Source organism: Camelus dromedarius, chromosome 7 (assembly GCF_036321535.1).
Source record: "Camelus dromedarius isolate mCamDro1 chromosome 7, mCamDro1.pat, whole genome shotgun sequence".
NCBI lineage: Eukaryota > Metazoa > Chordata > Mammalia > Artiodactyla > Camelidae > Camelus > Camelus dromedarius.
The window spans coordinates 20,996,724-21,024,203 of record NC_087442.1 but is presented as its reverse complement, the minus strand read 5'-3'; the positions used below and the strand labels follow the sequence as shown (position 1 = coordinate 21,024,203).

The window sequence follows — 27,480 nt, the reverse complement described above, 5'->3', positions numbered from 1 at the left end:
TGAGCTCAATAATGCAGCTCCCTGACATCTGAGCCAGGGCCTGGGCCTCAGCCAAGTCTCATAGAGATACTGACCTGACTCTGATGCGGGTTTCTTGGCCATCTGAGTGGCAGTATTGGGTGAGGAGTAAGATCCTGATAAAGAGGTGTGTGCAGGTGCTCATTTGCAGTCCGGAACGACCATCAGTTTTACATAGACAGTTGAACCTTCAACAGCTCAGGGGTTAGGGATGCCGACCCTCCACCCAGCAGACAATTCAGTATCACGTATAGTTGGCTCTCCGTATCGGCAGTTCCTCCCTATCCGAGGAGTCAACCAATGGTGGACAGTGTAGTTCTGCAGTATTTACATTGAAAAAAATCTGAGTATAAGTGGGCCCATTGTTCCAAGTGTCAACTGTACATATTATGCTTGCAACTGCATTATATGGGTATGTGATGTGCCCAGTACAGCAGCAGCTCCCAACAGCTTACTGTGTGCCAGGACACAGAAGACTACGTCCGTGTAATCCTTCCTCGAAGCAACTCTACAAAGTAGGTGCTACCACTCTCATCCCCAGTTCACAGTCAAGAAAACGGCCCCAGAGAATAAGTTGCCCTGACTAACAGGTGGCACTATCTCCTTCATTGGAGACAGACGGCCATGAGAATCAGGCTCTGGGAAAATGTGGTCCCAAGTATAAGCAGGGATGCTCTTCCCCAGTGCTCACTGCAAGTGGCCCAAGCACAGAGTGCTATCCATTGGTTACTCCGTTTATTCCCCAAGACATGTGAGATGCAGACAGATGAGAACACAGTTTGCATGACTTATGACAAGGGGAGGGAACAGGCGTACGAGATGGTCTGTAGTCTCCACACCTCCTGCCACCATGAGCAGTCTTGCCTGTAACTGCTTTGTAAGGGCTCCGTGAGAGGAGCCCCAGCAGAAATGGGCTGAGCAAGCAGGGAGGGGGTCTCAGTTCAGCCCAAAGCTCGCTCTCCCTTCGCTCTCTGTTGGAATAATAAGGTTCCTGCAATGAGAACTGAGTGCCCCGATCTTTTAGCTAAGGTCCCTAAAACCCCAAGATCACACACCTGGTAGGTGGCAAAGAGAACTCAAAATAGAGTTTTCTTTGAAGAGACTTCTTGTCAAATTGATTTTTTTTCTACTTCAAAATCCATGTTCCTTCCCCTATAAGGATGTCTTTGAAAGTTGCACGTGTCCCCTCCCACGTGTCCATCAGGGGTGGGTGTGGCTATGAACACATACAGTTGTACATGGGTTTCACATGTGTCTGTATGTCATCACAGACACATTGTCTCTCCTGTTCCCTACTCCAGGTGGGGGATCCCTATGCCACCAGCTCTTAGAGTGGCTCAGGAAGTGCCTGAGCACTCGGTATTGGGACGGCTGAGGGGTACAGGTGCAAAGAATGAGTAAGGTCCCACAGCTGCCACCACCCTGACCCTGGGGTCATTGACCTCTGGATCCCAGGTTCCAAGTAGCCCACACCAGCACCCCTGCAGCAGGAGGAAGCACACATACACAAAAGGAAACCTTAGGGGAGGCCCCAAGTTTACTGCTCCAACTCAACACAGCTGGGGTCTCTGTGGGCCCCGGGCCCGGGCTCCGAGTGCTCAGGCAGGGTGGGAGCTGCTTGCCAAGGGGAGACTTCTGGCCTGAGGAGTCCTGGTAGTGTCATCCTGGCTCAGGGTGGCCCCTGGGGCTCCCGGCTTGGGCCAAGCAGAGCGCTGGGTGGCTGGTCCTCAGTGAGTAGGACTTGGGGGCAGGCCTCCGGTGAGATACAGTGGGCTTCATGCTCCACCAGGCCTGCAGGGCACTGGCAGCCCGGAACACAGGGCCTCACACAGTGGGCTGCCAGCTCCCTGAGGGGAATGTGCTGGTTGAAGCAGGTGCGGGGACAGGGTGGGCCACATTCATCGAACACGAAGCCACGGTCCAGGGGGCATCCCACCACTGCAAGCAGAATGGAAGGCAGGGTCACTGTTCTAGTCACCTGGCTCCCCACTGTGGCCTTCCCTGTACCTACCCTGTCCAGACCTGAGCCCTCTGTCACCCCTTCCGCAACCCACACTGGGCACTACCCCCTCACCACAGAGCGTGGGGCCCCGCCAAGCAGGCGTCACTCCAGCCTGGCGACAGTGGCTGGCATAGGCTTCCAGGGCGTCACAGAGGCAGGTGTCACCTGAGGAGCCGGGGCCACAAGCACAGAGGTCATACACACAGGCAGCAAAGAACGGCTCTGGTGGCACCACAGCATGGCAGCGACTGAACGGGGAGGACTTCAGCACCCCACACCGGGCATTGGCCTCACGCCTGGCACGGTACCCTGCTGCCCGGCATGGATCCACCTCGCGGCCCTTGGAACAGGGCCGCCCAGGTCCTGACCCCTCTGGGACCTGCATGGGGAAAGAGACCTTGATATGACAGCGTCCACTGGCAGCTAACCTTTGTGTCCTATGTTCTTCAAAGTACTTTCAACCAAATATTTTGTTTTAGCCTCAAAAACTTCCCTACAAGAACAGCAAAAGAAGCATCAGCTGCTTTTCTTTTGTCACCATTTTACAGAGAGACAAACCAAAACCCAGAGCAGGTAAGTAGTTCATTCAAGATCACACAGTCAGTGAGTGGCAAAGCAGGGCTTGAGGTTTCAGAATATGAGACCTCTTTCAACTGGCATCCTGCCTCCCCCAGCACCATAACAGGCAAGGAGGCCCCAAACCTCCCTGAAAGCCCAAAATACCATCTTGTGTCCAACCCTCCCACTTTCCATACCAGAGGGCTGCTCTGAGACTCATGCCCAGCCCCCAGCTCCTGTGCCACTCACCTGCCAGCTATTCCCAAATGCAGCCTCAGTAGACAGGAGCAGCCCTTCAGGGTTCCGTAGATCATCCTGGGCAAAGCCATTGAAGTTGCCACAGAGCCCACAAATCTGGCCCCGGTAGGAGCCAGGCACTCTCACCTCCACCTGGGACTGCCCATCCCACAGCACCTGTGCAGAGAGGCTGCGACTGGAGGGTGGGAAAGGGCAAGAGCCCCAAGAAGCCCAGGGCCCATCCTGGCAGCAAACACTGTGTCAGCGCGCCCCCTGCTGTAGAGGAGGAGAATGGACATGTGGAGGAGCCTCATGGAAGGGAGGCTGCCCTGGCCAAGGCCAGGTGGGGACCTGCTGGAGAGCCCTGGGCATACACAGAAGACGTTAAGAGCTGCCCACAACTCCTGCAAGAGGGCGCCTTCTCCTGTGGGCATCCTGAACTGGGCCCCCACGTGAAATGCAACCCACTTCCAGAGATTCATTCTCGGGCATTCAGGCCTTACTGAGGACAAAGCATAGAGTCTGTATCATAAGAGTACACAAGACTTATTTTATGAATTTACAAGTGTGCTTGTTGTTAGAGGGAGAGGAGTGAAGTAATTTTCGACATAGGAATTGGAAGCAATCTCTGAAACCATCTAGGAGACCACAGTTTATATCCACCTCCCATTTCTTCCCCCATTTGACTGATGAGAAAGCTGAGGCCCAGAGAGGATTGGCTTAAGGTAATGGCCTAAAAGCCCCAGTGTCTTGGTGGCCGAGTCAAGATTAGAAACCAGGCTCAGAATTTCTTTCATTGCACCTGGAGGTCTCTAACCCTGATTCCTCTCCTCCCCTCAGAATCCGGCAGAATTCTCTCAACTCCATAACCTCGTTTGCCCTGGGAGGTAGCTGGTATCCCCACTCCCTCTACAGAAACAGATGCCCTAACAGGCCCGAGGCTCCCCTGCCCCCACTTGCCCTGGCCGTACCTGGAGCCCTGGCTGAGCGTGCAGGATCACCGTGCGCCCCCGAAGCTCCACGTACAGCAGCGGCTCCTGGAGAAAGGGCAAATCCACCGGGCTCCCATCCACCTGGAGGAAAAAGGAGGCGGGAGGATGAGCGAGGTCAGGAAGGACGAGTGGACAGCGTGGGACTGACTTTTCCAGGGTTCTCAGCTCTGCTCACCGTGACCGCCCCGCCCTGCAGCAGCCGCGCGGCTACGTCTCCCAGCAGCACGGCCACCTCCTGGGTCCAGGCCACGCCGCTCCGTCCCCGGTTATCATTGGTCACGTGCACGCTGCGGTGTGGGAGGCCCGGGTGCAGTGGTCAGAAGGGACGGGTGTAGGGGGACAGGGAAAAGGCAGAGGGAGTTGCGCACCTGAAGTTCCCTCCACGGCAGTCCTTGGCCAGCACGTAGCTGCAGCTGCCCTGGAAGTGCAGCAGGCGGCCGTCGAAGGTGCGGTAATGGGGGTCTCCGAAGGCCATGCAGGAAGCGTGCCGGGGCAGGCAGCGGGGGCAGCAGCTGCCGGGACTCAGGGCGGGGGCCTCATCCTGGCCTCCGCCCCAGACGCTGTCAGACCACGCCCCCCTTTCCGTGGTGCCCCACGCAGAGCCCCGCGGAGGACGGAGGATAGCGAGGGAGGCTCCCGGGGGCCCCGGCTCACTGCTAGTGGGGTCAGGGCACCACCTCGTGGCCGCGCCGGGAACTGCACGGCCCGGGCTAACCCCGCCTCCTCCCTCTCGCCAGGTGCACCAGGAGGGCGGTGCCGCTTGCCCACCCCACCGCCCCAGACCGCGGCACTCACGGGGCCGCAGGAGAGCGGCGGGCAGCGCTGGCTCTGGCAGCGTACGGTGCCGGCCACGCAGGAGCAACGGGTGCAGGCGTCCACGGCCCAGCGCTCCCCGGAGGCCACCTGCCGGCCCTGGTGCGCGCACGACTCGGCGGGGGCTGAGGGGACAGGAGGGGGCGAGGTCTGCTGCGGGTCCCTCACACTGGGTCTCGTTCCCGTCTCCCCCCATCGCCCTGGCCCGCACCTTGGCATCTCTCACAGCACCTGCCAGCCTCCCGCACCTTCGTCCAGCCGTGGGGACAGGAGAGAGCCTGGCACTCCTCGAGGCGGCATTCCACGTGGCCCCGCTGAGGACAGACGTCATTGTTCTAGGACTTCAGCAGGGTCTGGAGTGCCTGGCTTCACACTTCTAGGGGCCTTCTGGATCAGGGACTGGGGCAGCAGCCCCTTCTTTCTCTGCCCCTGCCCCACGAGAACACCCTCTTCATGTTTAAGTGGAGGATAAAATCTGCCCTCAGCTCCTTCCCCTCACACAGGGATGCCTCTGCTCCTCCTCACCTAGAGGGGGCGCCTTTTTCTAATTCTTTACAAGCCCCGTATTCTCTGGTCCAATGTCCTGAGGCTCCTCCCTTTATCCGTCTATAAGATTCTCCACCCCCCACCCTCCCATCCCCAGCTCACATGGCAGGTGCAGGTGATACAGGCATTGCTGGGGTCCCGCCAGCTCTCTCCGTCTGCCACTGTCCTGCCCTCAGCCTCCACCACACATTCTGAGGACAAAACAATAGGGATGGGGGAACACTGTCATTCCAACTGCATGAGCTCACCCAGAAGGCCCATAGCAGGGGGGTGCCCACCCCATCCAATTTAGCACCCTGATGGTGTTGATTTCTTCAACCATTGCCTTGGTACCTACTAGATGGCAGCCTCTGCATCAGTGCTTGGAGGATGGCCAGAGTGTCCTGGAAGCCAGGCAAGACAGGCTGGAACCCTTCTCTGGGCCGGCTGCCAGCTCAGCAGTGCAATGCCTTGCTAGTGGGCCTGGGGTCCCTGACCCCCTTGACAAGCCTCAGGCCAGGCCTGGAGAACCTAGGCTTCATTCCCTGCCTCATTATACATCATGGGTCCCTCCTCCACCCCTAATGGAGAGCCCTTCGTTTCTACAAAAGAACAAAGCCTGCATTCAGAGTGTATTCCCCAGATTGCCCACTTGGCCCATGGATGCCACCCCTCCTGCCTCCCTCCTGAGCTCATGCTCTGAGGGTACAGAACAAAACTGGGGACACACCCCTGCACACGGGGCAGCAGCTCCCAGGGAGGGCATGGCGCTCCAGCAAAGGGCAGCTGAGTTCAGGACAGGCCCGGTGAGTGCAGAGCCAAGTCAGGTCCTGTGGAAGGGCATAGAAACACCACAAGTAGGGAACGGCAGGGAGGGAGCAGGGCCTAGGTGGAAAGTGACATTCGGGACAAGTGGGCGAATGTCACTGGGGGCAAGTGGGAATGTCTTCTGCAGGAGAGAAGTCACAGCAACAGCCCACAGAGGAGGAAGAAGAGGCTTTGGGAGTCCCCTGGGCAGGAGGGCTCACCTGGCACCGGCAGGTGTAGCAGGGGTCTGGTGAGGCCATCTCAGACCCCAGCAGGCCCTCCGTGCAGTGACTCAGCGCCTCTGTGAAGACAAGAACAGTGTGGGAGATGTGGGGAGGGGAAGCAAGGGACAAAAGCCCAGCTGACCCTCTTACCCACTGTGTCTCTTGATTTCTTGGGCCCAAGGCATAATCCTAGCACCTGGACTCCAGGAAAGATAACCTCTTTCATTTTGTTTCAACAGAGAAAACTTTGGACTTTTGAAAAGGAACTTTGCTAGGCTGCTAGGATGGGGGACCTGGAAATGGTCACTAAGGACCACCAGGCTTCCTGGCCTGCTCCCCATCCCACTTCCTTTCACATTGTCTAAAGGGAAGCACAGTGAGCCAGGTGCCCCAGGTTCCAATCCTGGCTTCAGCACTTAGTGCCTGTGTCATTTAAGGCAAATTAATCAATCTCTCTGAACCTCAATTTCTTCATCTGTAAAAGGGGAATAAAAATGCCTACTTCACTGGGTAACTGTGAAAATTTAGTGAGATACTATTTATCAAAAGCATCAAATACAGTGCATGGCATACAGTAGGTGCTTAATAAATATTATTCCTTTTCTCTCCCTGCAGTGCATCCTAACAAATGTAGCTGGGCCACTCACTGCCCCTCTGGTCCTAACATAGCTGCCCTCAAGAAGCCAGCCCCCAGCACAACAGCAGCCCTGCAGCGCCACCTGCTGGACAAGATGCACCAGGTTTCAGAGTCAAGGGGTCTGGCAAGCTTCTTCAGTGCCCCTTAGGGCAGGTCTCATCCACCAGGGTATGGGCTTCCAGAACAATCCACTGGTCTTAGAAAAGGACTGAGGCTGGGGCTGTGACTGTGGAGGAGGGCTGGCTGGCTCTTTCAGTGTCTTTTGGGGGTGGCAGCCCTGCTCTCTTTATCTACCCCCCAATCAAGGGACTCACGGGCACAGGTGGGGCAGCAGCGCTGGGGCCCAGGGGGCAGGAGCTGGCTGACAGGGCAGCCCACCAGGCTGGGACACTGCTGGCGGTGACAGCGAAGGCTGGGAGGCCCTTCAGGTTGCAGCTGAATGAGTGAATAGGGGGTGGGTCCCAGGCCATGGAAGCCGAGAGCACCCTCTTTCCCCTGGACTCCAGGCTCCTCTATGCCTTGAGCAGGTCAGACTCTGGTCTGCCGAGACTCAGTGTCTCCCGAGACTTGCTCCTCACCCCATGCCTCGATCCTCAGAGATAACAGTGCCTGCTGCCTGTAATCACCTGGGCCTGAACCTTCATGTGACCTTTAACCCTTCGGCACTCTCATGCCATCCTCTTCTCCCATCCCACTGCCTTATCTCCTGACCTGCGATGTCATTTGCCTGCTCAAAGCCCTTCCACTGGCTTACCATGACCTCTCAAATAGAATTTCCCTAATATGGCCCCTAACCACTTCCCAGGCGTCTCCCCCAAACTTCTATCCACACCACCCTACACTCCAGCCAGGGGGGCTGCCAACTGCCTCACCTACACCCAGCACCTGTGGCCCATGTCCACCCCCAGACTTCCTGGCCCTGCTGGCTCCTCACCCCAAGCCCCTGCCTTACCTCCTGGCCACAGGGACACGCTCCTGTCTCTGACCCCCCAATGCCTGCTCCCTGCAGTGTCCAGGCTGCCCCCTCCACCGTGCCCCACTCTCAGCATCTCCCTCACCTACCTCACAGATGCACACTTCACAGGGGTCTGCCCCAGGCTGGAAGCTCTCCCCAGGCTCATACTTCTGACCCTCATGCTCACAGTCTTGGGGGGCGGGGTAAGAACCAGGGAGACTTCAGGCTGGTGGCCTGGGGTGGGGTTCTCTGCCCACCAGGAACTCCAGCCTCAGAGATTGGGGTGTGTATAAGAATGGGGGCCACTTCTGCTGGCACAGTCCGCCTCTGCCACCCAGTCCAGGGCAATGGAACAGAGATGCTGACCAGGCACTGCCTCCCTGTATCCCCCACCCTGCCCAAGGCTCCCAGTACCAGAACATCGAGGGCAGCAGTCACTAGGACCCTGGCGGGGCTGGGCACAGGAGGTGACACACTGGACGCGGGCACAGGTGATGACACCCTCGTGACACATGCAGGAGGAGCAGGGGCTGTCGGGAGGCTCCCAGCTACTGCCGTCAGGGTGCTCCTCCCCATGAACCAGGCAGCCTGTGTCCAGATGGGCAGGGATGAGCTCTGAGTCTAGGTTCTGTGCATCTGCCCCTGACCCCCACCCTGGGTGGTCAGTAGGGCATGTGGGTGCCAGGAGGGAGTTCTGCAGGGATATGGTGAAAAGGTGGCCTGGGGCAGAACTCCTGTCTGTGGTCGAGGGGAAAGACACTGGGTCGGAGTCAGACCACCTGGGTTCTAACCCTGTTCCTTGTCTGCTTGCTTGCTAAACCAAGTGCCAGGCAGCAGGTGCTGTCCGTTGTAGCCCAGCACCAGCACCAGTTCCTGGCATGCAGCAGGCATGTAATAAATGCATGTGGGAATAATGAAAGGCTCCATCACTAACCATGTGCCCAAGGTAACTCAATCTCTCCAAGCCTCAGTCTTGTCATCTGTTAAATGGGGATTTCATCTGTCCTGCCTACCTCCCTGGGCAAGGAGACACTGCCAGTTGTGAGAATTACACTATATTGAGGAGTTTATGGGGCGAGGGCCCATTCAGGCTAAGAAAGTCCCCTATTTTAGAACCATATGGCCTAGATGCAAATCTTGACTCTGCCACCTACCGGCTAAGTGACCAAAGGTAAGTTACGTTACCTCTCTGTACCTCAGTTTTCTCATCTGTAAAATGGGAATAATTACAGTACCTATCTGATGAGATCTTTGTGGGGATTAAATGACGTATGTGTAGGGTCTGGCACATAGTATATTCTCAATAAATGTCAATTATATCAGTATTATTATGAATGGAGAATGGGGGTAGTTGATATATTATTAAGTTACTAAGTAATTATTATAAATGGGGACCAGATGGGAATTTAGGGATGGTGTGGCTTTGAGGAAATTCCAATAAGTGCCTAGAAGGGGAGAAGTTCTGGGGAGACCAGGGCCAGGGCCAGGTAGGAAGAGCTGAAGGTAGGCATCATGAGAGTTCAAGGACCGAGGTGCGGGAGGGCCAGATGGGTGAACGGGGGAGTGGGGAGGCTGAAGGAGAGCTGAGGAGAGGAAGGTGGGGTGGATGGAGGGACATGGGACCCAGGGACAGAAGCAAGGGGGCAGCCCCACCGGCCAGGCATACCTCTGCAGCGAGGGCAGCAGCTCCCTGGCTCTGTGACCTGGAGTGGGCAGGGCAGGGCCGGGCACTGCAGGCGCACACAGCTGACCCGGCCGGCCTGCAGGAGATGCAGGGTCAGTGACTTGCTCCCTAGGCCAGGTGCCCCGCCCCCTCTGCCACCTCCGTACCACACCTGACAGCGACACCGCTCACAGCTGCCTGTGGGCCCCTCAAACTCCTCCCCGTCCTGGTGCTCCCGGCCCTGGGAGAGGCAGTCTGTGGGTGACACGTTTCTTGGGTGGGGGGGTGCCATACCAAATTTTCCAGTCCAACCTCAGGCCTGGCAGAAGGGGAGGGAGAAGGCGCAGGGAAGAGCCTAGAGGGCTGGGGCGTCTGTGCTCACTGTGGCAAACAGGGCAGAAGCAGGGGCCTGGAGAGGGGTGAGGGCAGAGAGCTGGAAGACACGGCTTCTTCTGGCAGCGCATGGAACCTTCCTGGGGGAGACAGGTCACGCTGCCACTTCCCGACTCCCATGTCACACACCCTTAGACCAGGCTGCACACTGCCCCAAGGTGGGGTGCCCCTATTGAGCCTGCCAGGCCCAAACACCCTCTCTCGGCCCTGGGGACTTGAACCCAATCCTGTCCTGATAGCTGTCACAGGCAGGGTGTAACCTGTGACAGCTGTGTGGAGGAAACAACTTCTTTCTGACCAGAGAGGAGGATCAAGGGATGAAGTGTTCTCAAGCTCCCAAAGGGCCGCCTCACCTGGCAGGTGCAGAGGGAGCAGGTGGGGTCAAGTGGGTCCGGAACGGTCTCTCCAGGGGCAGCAGTGACCCCATGATAGAGGCATCCTGGCAGAGCAGGGATGCAATGGCAGAGCCACCATCAGTGGAGCCCTCCACTGCCCCCACAACACTCACACCTGCCCACATACACTCACATGCATTCACACTCACACACACTCACACAGATGGGACTGGGGTCCTCTACCAAAGCTTAGCTAAAGAGTCAGAAAGGGAGAAATGAGTGGCTGAGAAGGTGGGGGACAGGAGGAAAGACATCAGCCAGACCCTGGGAGTGGGGGGAGGGGGTGAGATCAGTCTGCATGAAGCGGATGGAGGGCTGAGGGCGGGATCACAGACTGCAGGCAAGTGTGGGAAGATGTGAGGGATGGGCACACCTGGAAATGAAGGGGAGAGGTGAGCTGGGCTGGGGAGGTGGGCTAAGGAAGCCAGGAGGAAAGGGAGCTGCCCCTCGTGTTAGGCGACTCAAGGGCAGGGGGAGCCGTTGAAGGATTTTGAGTCTGGTGATGTGGTATTTTAGGAAGGCAGCGAGACAATGGAAGGGCAGGAAGGTCTGGCAGCTGAGAGGTGGTTCTTTGCTGAGTACAACAGTCCATGTGAGGTGACAGTGGGGACGGAGAGGAGGGCACGGGTACAAGGTGAGGAACCCAAGGAAAACACAGGGTGTGGGTTTGCTGCATGGCTGTCTCCAGGGAGGGGTGACATTGGGCGGAGGGAGCCTGGGGAGTTGAGAAGGGCAGTGGGAGGGCAGGTCTACCCTGGCAGGTCTGGCAGCAGTGCCCAGACAGGGTGAGGGGGTGGCTGCAGCCCAGAGGCTCACAGGGCCGGCGGCCACAGGTCACGAAGCCTCCAAGGCAGGTACACAGATTGCAGGGCTCTCGGGGATCCGGAAACTCCTGGCTGCTCAGGTAGGACTCCCCTAGGTACTCACAGCCTGCGAGAAAGGACAAGGAGGGCAGGGCAGAGGGGCAGAAATCAGCGAGAGGAGACCAATCATCGGGCTCTGGACTTGCCTGGCCTGAGTCCAAGGCCTCAAAGACCCAGAAGGTGGGGGAGGACTAAATCCAGGCAGGGGGCAAAGGAGTCTGGGGGGTTAGATTGGCCAAAGGGCAAACTTTCTTCTCTTCAGCCTGCAAAGAAGCTCCCTGTCCAATCTGTAGGGGAAAACCCACATGGAATCTGTCTTTCGGGTTAAATACTCAGCAGGCCACTGCCTGGCCAGAAGGTCTCAATGTTCCCAACCCGAGTAGAGTTCGGAATTGCTTGAGGTGACTTAGGTGGCATGGACCCAAGGAACCCTCTTTCCAATGCTCTTTTAAGGCTTCTGATTAACCAAGGAAGGAGAGAGGGTCCCGGGGTGGCGGCAGCCTGACCTTAGCAGCTCTCTGACACTAAAAAAGAGAGGGCACTTTGGTTGATACTGATGAGTTAATGTAGGTTCATCAACTGTGACCAGAGTACCACTCTGGTGGGGGTGTTGATAATGGAGGAGGCTGTGCACGTGTAGAGGCAGGGGGCATGAGAAATCTCTGTACTCTCTCAATTCTGCTGTGAAATTAAAACTTCTCTAAAAAAAGTCTTTAAAAAAAAAAGAGAGAGAGTGAGTGAGTCTCAGCTCAAAGCTTTGGCAGGCAAAAGTATCTGACTTGAATTTAATATTTTATTTTAATTGTATTCATTTTTATGGTAATCTTCTATACCTTGCAAATTCCATTTTTCATTTACAGTAAGATATCAAGGCTCCTTTCTGAAAGTGAGTTAATTTGAAGAAAAACACTAAATAAATAAAGTTACAGGTGGTAGAGGGTATGTAGCAAAAATTTCTGAGATAATTAAGAGTGACCAAAGACTGGGGAACTGGGCCTAGTTCAACCCTCTCTTTTTCACAGGAGTTAAAATTAGGCCCAGAGTTACACTTAAAAACAGTGAAGATGGTAAATTTTATGTTACCATTCTGCAAAAATGTTACGCATTCTATAAAAATACACATTTATAAAATTTATTTTTAATTGAAAAAAAAAATTAGGTTCGGAGAGATTATGTAAATTGTTCAAGGTCACACAGCCAAACAGCATCAGAGGCAGGAGAAAACCCCAGGCTTTGGTCCAGGGCTTTTTTCTTACGGTAGTAAATATTTTGGACCCACTCTAGGGCAGTAAAGATGTCGCTGCCCAGCCTTCCCACCCCCCCACCCCCACAGTCCCCTGCTCCTCACCGTCACAGGTAGGACAGCAGTCACCCCTGGCAGGGAAGGGGCACCGTGCAGGGGCACAGGCCCTGGTCTCGCAGCTGACGCTGCCCTCCCAGCAGAGGCAGACGTGACACGGGGCAGTGGGTGAAGGGAAGCGATCCCCGCTGGCGAACTCCTTCCCCTGGTACAGGCACCCTAGGGGGCAGGCGAGGGGCTGGGGGGCTGTGGAGGTCATGTACCAGGCACATGGCCTCCCAGACCCTGCAGACTGGGTGGGCACTGTTCCCCCACTTTCTTAGTGAGAACCCCGATGTGGGAAGGGTGGGCCAGTAGGAAGGGGGAGTCAGGGTGGACCCCCGCCCAGGGCTAGAGAAGGAAGGACACAGAATTAGCGGGAGACCAAGAAGGCAAGGCCTTGGGGAGGAGTTGGAAGAAGCAGGTGGCAGGGGTGGGGAGGGGTACAGCCAGGGCGTTACCGTCGCAGGAGGGGCAGCAGGGCCCCTGGCGCGGGTGGGCGCAGGGCGCGGGCGGGCAGGGCAGCCGCTGGCAGGACAAGGAGCCATCCAGACAGAGGCAGCGGCGGCAGGGGTCGTCGGGCGGGGAGAATTGCTCCTGGTGGCGGGCGGGGACCTCGCCCCCGGGCCGAGGGCAATCAGAAAAGGTGGCTGCAGCCAGAGAGCAGGCGTCAGGGGGTCCAGCGAGAGGCTGCGGAGAGGGACCCCCCCCCCCCCCACCGCCGAGAAGCAGCGAGCCCTGCAGCTCCTACCGGGGCACTGCGGGCAGCACTCTCCCGGCAGCAGGGTGGGCTCTGGACAAGGCACGGGTGGGCAGCGGCGGGCCAGGCACTGCACGTTGCCGTTCTGCAGAGGACAGGTAGACCACACCAGGCGGGGCTAGCGGTGGAAGGCTGAGACCTCCCCCCCTCCCATGCCGGCCTTGGCGGGCCTCTCCTGGTCTCCTTAAGTCCCAGCCCTCCTCCCCTGGACTCCTCCTCCCAACCCGGTGGCAGACTCACCAGACAGCGACACAGGCGGCAGGGGTCAGAGGGGTGGGGGAAATCTGCCCCACTGGGATACTCTTTCCCACCAAAGGCGCAGCCTAGGGGAGGGGGCAGCTATAGGCCTGGGAGAGGCCCTCCTCCCCCCAGGGCGTGTTGCCCTTCCGGTCCTAAATGCCTATTGATGGGGCCAAGCCATCCCAAGAGACCACCCCATCCCATCCACCTCACCATTGCAGTTGTTCTGGCAACAGACACCAGGCAGCGGGTGGGCACAGGAGGCCCTGGGGCAGGCCCGAGGTCGACAGTGGGCGTGGCCTTCATGGCACTGGCATTCCTGGCAGGGGTCTCCGGGGTGGGAGAAGCTCTCGCCGTCCACAAATACTTCTTTCTCCAGGTTGCAGTCTGCGCAGTGGGGTGGGGGTGAGGGGTAGGAGTGGGGACAAAGACTGACAATTCGAGGAGCAGGCTGACAAGCCCTCTACCCTTGAGTCCAGAGCCACTGCAGAAGTGCCACTTGGATGCTGTCCCCATGGAGGGAGAGAGGAAGAGGGGCTGTGTACACAGGCAGGGGTATCTCTGAGCACACACACACACGCGCGTGTGTGTGTGTGTGTGTGTGCAGGTGTGCATTTAGTCCCTTCACCTGCAGGCAGATTTATGTGTCTCTGAGGGTGAAAGCTGAAGGGCTCATGCGTGTGCGTGCCTGGGTTGGGGACACACGTCCTGCACACTCTCCACGTGGGCCAGGATCAGGGCACATTGTATCCCACCTCCTCGTCTCCCAACTGGAAAACTCAAACATCTGTTGCCTGAACCAGTGTTACACCGGCAGATACATGTATATATCCGAGCAGTGGCAGTACTGGAAGAGGAAGTACAGGATAGGAGGGAAGTGGGTGCAGTAACGTGAAGGGACAAACAAATCTCCCCTCCCGCTCCTGTCCATGCCCTGTGAGTTCCAGAGAGCTCCAAGCCCTGTCAGACTGAAAGCAAGTCAGAAGGCCACTGCTTTCTAAGGTATCGGCTGGGCCCATGGGGCTGTGGGAGGGCAGGGTCTAAGGTCCCCTGAGCCAGACAGGTGCAGTAAGCCCGTACCTGGGCACCTGGGGCAGCACTGGCCGGGTCCGCTCTGGGGCCTGGCACAGGTTGTGGGAGGGCAGTCGATCAAGGAGCACGTCACGGTCCCATCCTGAGAGCAGGTGAGAGAGCAATGGGGGCGGGCCCTGGGAGGGGCTCAGCAGGGCAGCAGCAAGCCTGGGGACGTACCTCACAGCGGCAGGTGTGGCAAGGGCTGTCTGCATCTGTGAAGTTCTGCCCATTGGCATACATTTGGCCATGATAGGTGCAGCTCTCACAGCTGGGGCAGCAGGCACCTGAGTGGGGCAGGTTGATCAGAACCCAGCTAGTCAGGGTGGGCTGGGCAAAGAAAGGAAGAAAGCTAGATCGGGGTGGGGCACTCACCAGGGAGCTGGGTGGGGTGCTCGCAGGGGGCCGGGGAGCATAGCAAAGCCCCACACACAGGCACCCCAGCTTGACAGGAGCAGGCGGTGCAGGGCTGACCATCAGGCTCCCACTGGACCCCCTCAGGAAACTCCTCTCCATCAAGCACGCAGGCTACAGCAGGGTGGAGCTGTCACCATGGCAACCCGGACACCTCCACCCATCCTTTTCTTCCCAGACCACAGGACCCTTCACAGGACCCTGACTTTGCCATCCCCTCAGCATCCTCTGAACACACTCTGGAATGACTGGTGGACTTAGTAATGCCCCCTTGCTTTACTGTGAATGAATGCTCCTCCACCTCTAGTTCTGGCAGAAGCACTCTTTTGTGGTTGCCCCCCAACTCCACACATACCTGGGCAGAGCTGGGGGCCAGAGTCAGGAAGGGTGCAGGGGACGACTGGGCACTCCTGCTCCTCACAGGAGACCTCGCCGGTCTAGGAGGGAGGCTGGGTGAGAGGCCTTCAAGGGACGAGACAGATCTGGGGCGTGAGATGGTGGGACTGCCTACCTGGCAGGAGCAGCGGACACAGCGGCCCCTCTCTTGGAGGCTGAAGGTCTCCTGGCTCTGATACTGTTGTCCCTGGTACTCGCAGCCTGGACAGGACAACAGTGGGACTGGGGGACAGGGCTGGATAGGGAAGCCTCATGCCACCCAAGGCATTCACCCCCCAACCTGACAAGGACAGCCACCCTTGTCCTCCAGGAGACCCTGCCAGCCTCCCCTCACACCCAGAAGTGAGAGGCCACCACGGTGTCCAGTGTGTCATTAAGTGAGAACTTGTCCCTCACCTGTAGTGACAGAGCCTAGGTTTATAAAGGATTTCCCTTGTACTTTAGTTCAAGGGGGCTTCCTGTAGGGCCAATGGAAGCAACTCCCCACCCCCAGGACCCAGAGCCTCTCTTGGAGCAGTGCCTGCCCTCCCCCCGGTGACTTGAGCCCCCACTCACTGTCACAGACTGGGCAGCACTCCCCGGGGATCCTGCCTGGGTGTCTGCAGGGCGTGGGCAGGCAGGGCACAGGCTCACACTGGACACTCCCATTCTGCCAACAGGACCTGGTCAGCATGGGAGAGGCAGGCCCAGGAGCCAGCCCCTCCCTGCAGGGCAGCCACACTCACAGCACAACGGCAGTGCGAGCAGGGGTCCCCAGAGCCCACGGGCTCCCCGCTGCGGTACTCCTGCCCGTTTAGGAAACAGCCTGTTGGGAAGAGGGTGCCTTAGATCCTCCTCAGGGGCCCCTACCATTCAATGTCCTGGCCTTCATAAGAGGCCTGATGAAGCCGTCCATCAGCTTTCTGAGCCCCTCCAGGCCCCACCCCCGACTCACCATCACACACGGGGCAGCAGGTGCCCGGGAGGGGCCGGGCAGGGTATGGGCACAGGCTGGCACATTCTCGCTGGCGGCACTGGATGTGGCCCTCCTGGAAGGGAGCAGAGTGGGCAGGGGAAGGGTCATCAGAGCTCAGCAAGTGGAGGAAACAGCATTCAAGTCCTAGCTACGCACTTGTTAGATGCTGTTATGAGTTAATGGTGTCCCCCTTCAAATTCTTATGTTGAAGCCCTAACCCCCAGGACCTTGGAATGTGACCTTATTTGGAAATAGGGTCATAGCAGATGTAATCAATTAAGATGAGGTCAGAGTGGAGTGGGGTGGCCCCTAATCCAATGACTGCTGTCCTTATAAAAAGTGGAAATTTGGACAGAGACACACTCACACAGGGAGAGCAACATGTGAAGATGAAGGCAGAAGCCAAGTGATGCCAAGGATGGCCGGCCAACCACCAGAGCTCGGGAGGCCTGGAACGGATTCTCCCTGACAGCCCTCGGAGGGAGCCAACCTGCTGACCCCTCAGTCTCAGACGTCTGCCTCCAGAACCGTGAGACAATTGATTTCTGTGTTGAAGCCACTCCATTTGTGGTACTTTATCAAGGTAGCCCTAGAAACTAATACAGATACATAACCCAGCCTGTCACTGAAGTCCTCTGTGCCTCAGTTTACTCATCTGAAAAAAAAGAGACAATGATAGTCCTGTTGTCATAGCCTTGTTATGGTGATGAGGTCAGCGTGTGCCGTGGCATCCACCTCTGGAAGCTGGCGGTTACACAGTAACTGAAGCTGCTGCTACTCCCCAGGGTCTTTCCCAGACAGACCATCCCTGGAGTTCACACCTCCACCTGGGCTTACTACCTCCGGCCCTGTAAGTATCTGGGCAGCCAGTGATTCTTCTCACAGGTTGGGGGGTGGTGTAGGGTGTCAGTGGGAACGAGGAGGGGAAGTACATGGTTGCCAAGGAGTTGGCTGCTCCCCGGGCTTCACAGTGGAGTCCTTAGTCCTTGGCAAGCTGTCAGGAAGCTCTGTGGCTCTGGCTTCAGCCCCCATAAATCACAGCCCTCCTCGGCGTGCACCCTGCCTGGGGCTCCATGTCCCCACTGTCCTCCCCCAGGCTTTGCCCTGACTCTTCCCTACATCTGGTGTCTTAGCCCACTCAGGCTACTATATTAAAATCCCATAGACCGGGTGACTTAGAAACAACAGAAATTTAGTTCTCACAATTTTGGAGGCTGGAGAGTCCAAGATCAAGGTGATGGCAGTTTCAATGTCTGGTGAGAGCCCCCTTCCTGGTTCATAGATGGCTGTCTTCTTGCTTGCGTCCCCACATGGTGGAAGGGACGAGAGAGCTCTCTGGGATCTCTTTAATAAAGGCACTAATTCCCTTCATAAGGGCTCCACCTTCATGACCTCATCACCTCCCAAAGGCCCCACCTCCTAATACCATCACTTTGGGGGTTAGGATTTCAACATATGAATTTAGGGGGGACAAATTCAGTTTATAGCACCCGGAGGGGCTTTCCCCATTTCTCCCTGCTCAAATCCTACTCACCCGTTAAGACCTAAGTAAACCCCGTGCATGAAGATTTTCTAGATCTGTGCTGCCCAATAGAAATACAACACAAACCACATACATCATCTAAAATTCTTTAGTAGTCAGATTTCAGAAAGTAAAAAGAAATAGATGACACTAAATTTTAATATTACATTCCACTCAAGTCAATATATCCAAAATGGTACTTCAACATGTAATCAGCAGTGTTAATGACATATTTTACATTCCTTTCTTTTGTACTAAGTCTTTGAAATCCAGTGTATATCCTATGCTTATAGCCCATCTTAAACAGGACAGCCACATTTCAAGGGCTCAGTGTCCACATGCAGTAGCTACTGATCAGACCGCAGAGTTCTAGATGCCTCAAGCCAGTCTGTGCTTCTCCCTCCCTGGAGTCTGGGCTGCCTGTCACATCCTGCCCAGCCTCACTCCTGTAGCCCGAAGCTCCTTGAGTCCGTTCCCAAACCTGTGCTGCCCGTCTACTCTGCTCAGAACTGGATAGAGGGTGCGACCCCTTCCCCACCCTCACAGCATCCAGGATTATGTCTCCTCCATCTCTGTTCCCTCACAGTGCCTTTTGGGATGTGTTCAGTGGAATGAAGGAATGACTATGGCAGGCCTGGGGCCTGGGGGGTGGGGGTGGGGATAGCCCAGGAGCAGCATAGGAGCTCACCCGGCACTGGCAGATCTGACAGGGGTCCCCAGGTGTGGTCCACTCTTGGCCATGCTCCTGGTAAGAACCACCTTCTGTGCAGCCTTGGGCTGGGGGGAAACGGGGAGAGAGGAGGCCTGGTGGGAGCCAACCTAGAACCCAGTTTCAGCCTCACCCCCTTCCACGTGCCCTCTGAGCCTAAACCAGACCAGATCCTGCCTCTACCTAGACCCCTGCTCCCAGCCCCCTAGGCAGGGTAAGGCCCAAGCTCTTTAGTTGCCCTTCCAGGCCTTCCAGGCCTTAGCAAGGCCACGCCCACCTGCCACTGGCCCCACCCCGCCTCTCACTGTGAGCTTTGGCCGTTGGTGCTTGCACCTTCCCAACTAACCTACACCCACCTTACACTGAGTGCCTTTTTTCCTGGAATGCCCTCTGCTCTGTTCTGCCCTCTACTTCTATTTCTGAACTCCACCTAGCTAACCGTTCTTTAGCCTTTTAAAAAATATATTTATTTATTTATTTGTTTGTTTGTTTGTTTGTTTGTTTGTTTGTTTATTTGTTTGTTTATTTATTTATTTATTTATTTATTTATTTATTTATTTATTTAAATTAAAAAAATTTTAAAAATATTTTATCTTTTGAAATGGAGGTACTGGAGATTGAACCCAGGACTTCACGCCCGCTATCGAGCATGCACACTACCACTGAGCTATACCCAGCCCCTCCTTAGCCTTTAGGTTCGTTTCCGACACGCCACCTCCAGGACACTTTCTCTTTTGTGCCTAGGCTTGATTAGGGCTCCTTCCCCTGAGTTTCCATAGTATCTTGTGCTTAAACTAATCCTGCCTTGGTGACAGTGCTGGTGTGTGACTCAGTGTCACCCTCTAGTGGTCCGCCTCGAGGGTTCACTCTGTGTCTTACATGCACAAAGCAGGTAAGAGTCTACATTTCTTAAGGTATATACTATCACACCTTACAAATGGGGAACTGAGGCGTGGAGTACCTCGCTCGGAGGCACACAACCACTAAGTGACAAGGGCAGACTCTGAGCCTAGGCTTTCCAGCTCTAGAGCAGGCATGGCCAAGGCATTGCTCCTCCACTGATGGAACCCCCTAGGTCAGAGGCCAGCAGAGTGGGCTCTGGGTTGAAGAAACGGCATGACAGCCTCACCTGGAGCTCCACCAGGGAAGGGGCAGGGCTCTCACCTTGGCAGGTCAGGCAGCACTGTCCGGGCCTCAGGACAGGCTCAGGACAGGGGATGGGCGGGCACTCCATGGGCACACAGTGAACCAGGCTCCTCTGTAATGCGCCAACAGCTGCACTGCCTCTGGGGCTGGCTCCCAGAGACAGCAGGGTGGGCAGGTGTCTGGCACCCTTGGAAGGGTGGGGTACAGGGTGGGGATGGTGGGAGAATCTCTCTGGCACTAGGCTTTGGAAGGCATGTGAGGGGCTGAAAGAGTGGCAGATACAGCCCAGGGCAGGTGGGGGTGTCCCAGGAGGAGCAGGGCCTGGGCCAAGATTGGGGGACTCACCAGGCAGGAGCATTGGAGACAAGGATTGGAACTGGACAGGAAGTTGGCCCCCTCCTCATAAAGCTGCCCCTCATACTCACAGCCTGGGGAGGGATGCCAGGGTGACAGGCTGGTCAGCAGAGAGCAGGGTGGGGACATCACCCAAGGGAAGGCATGATCCCAAGTAGATACTGAACCCTCTAGGGCTGAAGGGATGGAAGGCAGGGCAGGGGGGAGGTCACCTGGCCGGCAGATGGGGCAGCACTCCCCAGGTGGGGTGTAGCTCTCCAGGCAGTTGAGCTCTGAGCATGAGGGCCCCTGGCATCGCACGGTCCCTGCCTGTGGGTCAGACACTGAGCCCTCCCTCCTTCTCCACTGCCCAAGCCGTTTCTCTGCTGGCCTAGCAGGCCTAGCAGGCTCCAGGCCTCAATGCCTGGGTGGCAGCAGTAGCCCTGCCTGGCCCCCAGACGGGCTTGGCACTGCCAGGCCTGCGGTACACCAAGCAGCAGGGACATGGGTGATGGCCAGGGCCGGGCTTGGATTCCCTTACCTGGCAGGTGCAGATGACACAAGGCTCTGGCTGCCATGTTTCCCCATCCCTGTGGCCTCCAGGGCAGCCTGAAAAACCAGGGCCAGGCCCCCAACTAAGAGACCCAGAGAACTGGGGCGGAAGAACAGACAAGGGCACCACATCAAAGGGGCACCATTCAGGTGATAGAGATTTGATGTTTACTACAACTTTCCAGCAGATGGCAGTATAGTGTCTGACTCAAACATAATGGGTAGATTTCCGTTATTTTACAACACATAGAAGTGTTGAGGAAAGGGTCCTCTCCTTTTTTTTTAAATTTCACCAATGGGTAAGGTATAGCTAAAGCGGTAGAGCGCATGCTTAGCATGCAAGAGGTTCTGGGTTCAATCCCCAGTACCTTCTCTAAGAGTAAATAAATAAGTAAACCTAATTACCACCCCCCCAATGAAAAACAATTTTTTTCACCAAAGACATCATATGGGCTAGTAGTGGCCCTGAGATACCAGGTGCTCTACAAGCTATGTGTGCATGTGTGCTTTTTCTTTGAGATCTATCAATTCCCAAGATTTTATTTCTCATCTCTGGCCAAGACTTTCAGACAACATTTCCAGACCTCACTGGCCCCTGAGCCACTGTCCCACCTTTTAAACTACCAGCTGACATTCTTCCTGGGGTAGGGTTGCCAGATAAACTACAGGACACCCAGTTAAATGTTAATTTCAGATGAACAACACAAAATTTTTTAGCATAAGTATGTCCCAAATATTGTATGGGACATACTTTTACTTCAGAATGTGTGCAAAATTTATCTAAAATTCACATATAACAGGGCATCTCATATTTTCATTTGCTAAGCCTGGCAACAGTATCTTCCTGACTATGAGCTAGTAACACCCCCAGCTGAGCCATTGCCTCCACTCCCTTTAAGCTCTCTTCATATCACTTATTGTGTGTGTGTGTGAAACACAGACTTCCTAGTTTCCCACGCCTGGAGTCTGCTATTCTGTGGGATCCAACCGTGTTCTTTAGAAACACCCTTCCTTCTGCAGCCCACTGCCGTCCCTGGCTCCATGCCTAGGCACCTGCTGTAATAGCCCCCTAAACTGGTTTCTCTGCATCTAGCCCATAGCAGATGAATATTCCAAAAATGCCTCTTTGAACCTGCCACACTCTGGTTCTTCAGCCTTCAGTGGCTCCCCATTGTCCACAGAAGAAAGTCCAACATGCAAGGCTTATGGCAATCTGTTCCCACTGGGCGTCCCAGACTGAATTCCTGAAACACACCTCTCCCTACTCTGTTCCCTACTCTGTGTGCCCAGAGGGCCCTCAAGTACGCCCTCTCCTGGTGAAACCCCAATTTCCCCTGAAGATCCAGCTGGGAGGACTGATTATAGAGCCCTCCCTGCCCGCTGAGTCTGCGTGGGCTTCCCCTGCCTTCTTGCCCTCTCCTCTGGCAAGTAACCACTTACTACCTTTCTACACCTCCTCTTCATCTGTTCATCGGCTCTTAAATCTTGTATTATATTAGCTATATACGTTTATCTTCTCAGCTCCATTAGTAGCTCCCTGAGGAAAGGAACAAGATTATATAGAGCCTTTGGCTCAGTTTCAGGCCAGAGGCAGCATTTGCTGACTTGGGCTTTGGTTCTAAACTCCACTAACCACTGCCAGAGCAAGTGACATGCACCCTCTGGGCACATGGCAGGAAGCAGGCAAGTGGAGGAGGTGGGGCTGGGGCTGGCAGGAGGCTGACCTGGCTCACAGTGCGGGCAGCAGGCCCCCGGCTTCGGGCAGGGTCCTCTGGGGCATGGCTTCTGAGTGCAGGTAATGGCTCCTTCCTGTGGAGCAGCAGCATCAGAACCCTGGAGGGCAGGGTCTCCAGAACCAAAACCTCACCCCAGGCTGGGACCCACCAGAGGAACAAGAGGCTGAGTTGGCTCAGAGTACGTGGGCTACCCTTGATCCGAGGACAGAAAAGAGATGTCCTTCCCCCACCCCATTATCTCCTGCCACTCTCGACCCTCAGAAACTGTCTCTTCCAGCTGCCAACAAATTCCTCAGAGTAGAGAGATCTTAGGAAGGGAACAAGGGATGAGAAAGGAAAGGCCGGAAGAAGGTGGATGTGGAACCAACTGAGGGAGCAGAAGGAGGTGGATGACAAGGATAGGTGGATGAGCAGGGACAGTGAGGATCCACAGGTGAGGAGACAGGTATGAAGACAGACACCCCACTGTGTGCACAGGGGTTGAACTCCAGAAAGTAGAACTATTTGGAATCAGCCGAAGGCCACCAGTGTCTTGGGGGGATGGGTAGGCAGACCCCACCACTTATTCCGCACACCAGACTGCAGGAACAGGTAGCCGAGGTGAGGCAGACAATTGAGGGGGACAGGTGTGGAATATCCAGGGTGATTGTGGGAACTCACCAAGCAGCGACAGGTGGTGCAGGCGTCTATGGAGAAGGTCTCCCCATTGCCATAGGCCTGACCATCGTGGCTGCAGCCTGAGGGGGAGATAGGGCTGTCACTCAGGTGCTCAGGGCCACCTCCAGGCCCCGAGGTGGTGCCAGTGGGCAGGTGAATGGCACTCACCATGGCAGTAGGGCAGGCCGGGCTTGGGGTCACAGCGTGCAGCCCCGTCCTGGCAGATGCAGGCCGTGCAGGCGTCAGGCTCCCAGTGAGCCCCCTCGGGCCAGGCCCGCCCCAGCCCCCAGCACTGGGGAGGAGCTGGGTGGCATTCACAGGACTCCAGCTGCCTCACCCTCCCCTGCAGGTCTTTGTTCTGGAGAAAGAAGTGGGGAGGCAGGAAGCTCTGGTTCAGCTTCCCCCACCACCTCCTGCAGACTCACGGGGTGTGGAAGCCTAGCCAGGAGGAGAAGAAAACTTGAAAGTTTCAGAGCAGAAGTGGCTCCCCCTCCAGGCAGCATCCAGTTCAAACAGTCCCAGTTCTCAGGGCCTGGGGTCTGGACGGGCTCCCAGGAAAGCAGGGGGCCCCCAGTCCTCTCCTTTGGACAAAAGGTGACCCAGTACTCATGACCTAATAATTAAAGACCTTTGTCCATCCAAAATCTGTCCTGGTGATGCCTTATATATAGTAGGTGCACCGTGTTTGCCAAATACATGGAAGATGAAAATCTGATTGACAAAGCAAATACCCAGAGGGTTCTTCATTTGTATGAAAGAACTGGTCTTAAGAACTCTTCAGATAAGAACCCTTCTATGTGCATTTAAAATAAAACTCTATTTCAGGGTCCCACGGGCCACCCCCCCCAGGTCCAACCCTTCCCTTCTTTCCTCCTGCTACACCAGGCCTGCTCTACCCCACACATACCCACCAGCCTCCAATGGTACCTGGTCTCTGAGCTCCATCATCTCAGCCTCCAGCCTGCCCAGCCGCTCCTCCAGGGGGTGCCACCGCTCCCAGGGGCCCCCAGCAGGAGAAGGAATGTGGAGCTGTGCCTGCGGCTGGTAGTCATGGATGTCAGCAAGCCCAGGGGGCTCCCTGGGGACGGCCCCACCTGAAGCATAAGAATCCAGAGAAGGCCTATGAGTGACGGGCTAGCGACGTTTCCAGGGTTTGTCTTTCCAGCAGTGTCCATCCTGTGCCCTACACTTGTCCACCTGCCACCCGCCATCCACTGAAGGAGAGATGGCCTGTGATGGGGCTGGAGTGAAAGCATGGGAGGAGGGAGAGGGAGTCCTAGGGGGACAAAAGGGACCCAGACCAGCTTTCCCAAGTAGTAAGAACCTCAGTCAGGTACAAGCCCCAGGGACCCCACCTCACTGGGAGCCGTGGGAGGAGGATCTAGACCAGGGCCTCCCTGAAGCCAGCCCTGACTCTACAGGAGTCCCCAGCAGTGGGGGAACATGTCAGGGTTGTCCATCCTCACTTGGGCCAGAGACTTGGCCAGGGGCAGCCTGGGGAACTGACAAGTCATGCTGGGAGGCCCCACAGGCCAGCACAGGCTGAGGACAGGAGAGGGAGACAGATGTGTGTGAGAAAGGCGGGCTGCTTTCAGGTCCTGGGGGAGTCTGGGGTGAGCAGACCCCACCCTTCAACTGCCTGTCTTCACTTATGAGAAAGGGCACCACTTCTGTGTGCAGGGAGGAGCAACTCTGCCCTCTGCCCTCACTCCCAAGCCGTGCCACTGTTTTCCAGGGCTGTGGCAGAGAGGCCTGGGGACCCCACCCTGGGCAGGGTGGGCTCCAGAGAGCAGGACTTGGCTCCATTTCTTGAAGTGTTTGGAGAAGGTGCTGGCAGGGACCCACTAGGTTTCAAGGCCCCAGCAGAATGAAGACAGCCTTTCAGGGCGCTAGATGACACTGGGTCCTAGGAGGGGGCTCCTCTGGGTTCAGGCCTGGGCGTGGGGACCTCCATTTCACCTCACTTTCTTCTCTCTCCGCAGTCAAGAAAGTAATGGCTGTGGGGGTAGTCTGACTCCAGGCGTTGGTTCCCACAAACATCATCCCCCCTGCCCCGTGGGGGTGGGCAGGGCAGCAGAGGGTCTGGAGCAGGAGGTGAGTGAGGAGGAGGAAGAGGAGGAGGGAGAGGGGAGGGTCTGTCCACAGAGACAGCTCCCTAGTGAGGCCGGGACTGGGTGTGAAGCAGGGAAACAAGGTTGCTCACACCCCCAGACCCCACTGCCACCACCGAGGGGGGTTAGAGACTCTAGTCCAAAACCTAAATTGTCCTCTTTTGTCCAAACCTGCTTTGTCCTGAGTTCCTTGTCTTGGTTAATACCATCCCCACCAACCCAGAAATCTGGGGCTCCTCCTCTTATTTTTCTCTTCCTTCTCCTCCCAAACCTCATCAGTCTCTGGTCTCACTCAGTCATCTCCCAACTGCCCTCCCCCTACCCCCAGCTCTTTTCCTCTCTGCTCTGTCTCCACCCAGGAGGCTGAAGACACCCTCCCTCCACCTGCTCCTCTTCTCCTGGCAAAACGATTCTAAATCAGACATCTGAAGGTTCCCAGTGGCGAGTAAGTGTGACCTTGCCCAAGTGTCACTTATCATACTGCCCCCCACATCTGGAGTTCTAACACCCGACACCCACATCTCTTGTGGCTGTTCCCACCCCCACCCCTCGGGCAGGGTGCCAGTCACATGGAGTGGCTCTCTGTCTCGGTGAGCTTCCTTCCCAGCCCCATGAAGAGCGGCCAAGGATGGGGTTCCAGCATCTTAAACCTTCCACCCCAGCTCAACACCCCACCCCTATGATCCTTCCTTTCAGGACACTCCCTACAAGCCTGCTCAGGGAGAAGCTGGGGGTCCTCTGGGACCCTCAGGGAAGATAGGGCCAGTCCCTTGCCTGGAGAGACGTGCAGAAAGAGCTCCTGATTGCTGCACAAAGCCTGATTGCTCCCCAAGGAACTGTCCTCGGCTCCCCTCCCCCTCCCCCGCACAGTCCCTGCACTGGCCCCGCTATTCCTGCCTGCCCTCTGGATGAAAGCCAGACCCAGAGACTCAAAGTCAGCTCCCATGGCGGGCCTCCTTTTTTTTCCCCTTTCTCAAGACAAATAATTAACTTCAGACTCCCAGATTCCAGGGCAGCCTCTCCCCCACTGCTGCCTGCAGGAATTCCTCCCCAGGCAGAGCAGGAAGACCCCTCCCACTCCTGGACCCCATGCCTTAGCCTCCCTGCTGCCCCCACCATGCTGGCTCCTTCACCAAGCAAGGGGGAAGGCTCAGGCTGGACTGAGGGGCACACGCACCCGAAGGCAGGGCCCAGAGAGGCAGCCCCCTGCCCCTAGCCGTTCCCTCAGACTTGGCTGAGCAAGAGGTGGGGTCCTGCCCAGCCTTCCTCAAGCCCTAGGCAACCCGACTTACCCCTGCCCGTCGCCGGGGCCAGTGCCAGGCCTGTGAGCTGCAGGACAACGGACAGCAGAGCAGCCGCTGCCCTGGCCATGCTCGCCCCGCCTGCCTGCCTCGCTGTCTGTGGTCTCAGCTCAGCAGGCGCTGGGAGAGGCGGGGTGGGGACACACCAGGCCGCCTCCCACCCAGTCTTTGTTCAGGGAGGGCTTCTGGTGTCTGTCATCCAGCCTCGTGGCGCCTGCTTCCTTGATGGGTACATGGACCCCAGCCCTGGCTCAGGAGAGCCCCCAGGAGAGCAGGAAGCTGGGAGGGGGTGAGGGTGACTTCTCCCACATATGATCCTAGAGCAGGCCCTAAAAACCCACAAATTCATTGCTCGTGAGTTCTGAGACAGCCAGTCTGTCTGCCCCTTGGGTTACTCCATCACCCTGGGGTTCCCAGTTCAGCTTTTCCCCTTCCTTGCCCGTTTACGGAAACAGCAAGTTGAGCTGGGTTCAGATCCCTGCTCAGCTAATTTCACGTGCCCTGAGGTCTGTAACTTCTCTTTGCCTCAGTTTCCCTGTTTGTAAACTGAAGATCATAATATCTACTTAATAGACTTGCGATGAGGACTAAGTGAGACTATTTAGATAAAGAATCTAGGGTAGGGTCTTGGTTGCCACATGCTAAGTGCTCAGTAAATAAATAACAAGAGATGCTGCTCCAGGTCTGGAAGTCAAGGGCTCCCAGTCTCCCCTCTCCCCACCTCTACATTTCCTTCCTGGACTCTACTCTCCACCCCTATCCAACCCAGCAGCTGCAGGCTGAGCCCCACATGCCAAGGCTTCCCTTCACTGGCTGATCTCAGCCTATTTTCCAGCTCTTGGGCTCAGGATTGGCCTAGGGTGTGAGTCTGGGCAAAGACAGGACTGGGCCCTGGGCTCTGCAGGCGGAGGGGGCCAAAGGAAATGAGGGAAGCTGGTCACATGGGCCGCAAGGCTGGGAAACTCCTCAGTGCAGCTGGGAAGCAGGGGAGGTGGGAGTGGGCCCCAAGCTCACAGGCAAAGGGACAAGGTGGGTGGAGCTAAGAATCCCGCCAAAGCAGGCTCCCTCCTTGCCATAAAGGGCAGCAAATCAGAGCCAGCCTGCCCCCCAGCCCAGGATGAGACTAAAGGTCCCCCCAGTCCACTCTCCATGCATC

The 27,480-nt window shown here is 56.5% G+C and overlaps 1 protein-coding gene across 1 annotated transcript; it reads right to left on the bottom strand.

The window, feature by feature from the left end:
• Positions 1-79: 79 nt before the first annotated feature.
• KCP (kielin cysteine rich BMP regulator) lies at positions 80-26,404 on the bottom strand. The gene is made up of 40 exons (XM_031455334.2): positions 26,316-26,404; positions 23,840-24,006; positions 23,081-23,270; positions 22,916-22,992; positions 22,244-22,328; positions 19,980-20,062; positions 19,653-19,746; positions 18,468-18,556; positions 16,237-16,330; positions 16,028-16,107; positions 15,858-15,951; positions 15,418-15,503; positions 15,262-15,343; positions 14,868-15,020; positions 14,673-14,779; positions 14,502-14,595; positions 13,635-13,808; positions 13,422-13,504; positions 13,173-13,266; positions 12,883-13,071; positions 12,431-12,601; positions 10,973-11,149; positions 10,178-10,263; positions 9,814-9,904; positions 9,604-9,686; positions 9,435-9,528; positions 8,183-8,356; positions 7,876-7,958; positions 7,128-7,248; positions 6,174-6,253; positions 5,876-5,975; positions 5,269-5,357; positions 4,832-4,934; positions 4,603-4,745; positions 4,176-4,348; positions 3,983-4,094; positions 3,787-3,888; positions 2,828-2,992; positions 2,093-2,399; positions 80-1,956 (listed from the first exon to the last, which is right to left on the bottom strand). Exons 1-40 carry the CDS (start codon positions 26,392-26,394, stop codon positions 1,688-1,690), a joined length of 4,917 nt encoding a protein of 1,638 aa, XP_031311194.2. The 5' UTR covers positions 26,395-26,404; the 3' UTR covers positions 80-1,687.
• Positions 26,405-27,480: the final 1,076 nt, after the last annotated feature.

Excerpts from the sequence above, each read along its gene's own strand:
- KCP (XM_031455334.2), bottom strand. The coding sequence starts at position 26,394 with ATGGCCAGGGCAGCGGCTGCTCTGCTGTCCGTTGTCCTGCAGCTCACA. Across the intron at positions 10,264-10,972 it reads CTGCTGCCAGACCTGCCAGG|GATGCCTCTATCATGGGGTC; the intron begins GTAGACCTGCCC and ends CTGCTCTGCCAG. Across the intron at positions 5,358-5,875 it reads CTGCTGCCCCGTGTGCAGGG|AATGTGTGGTGGAGGCTGAG; the intron begins GTGTGTCCCCAG and ends TTTTGTCCTCAG.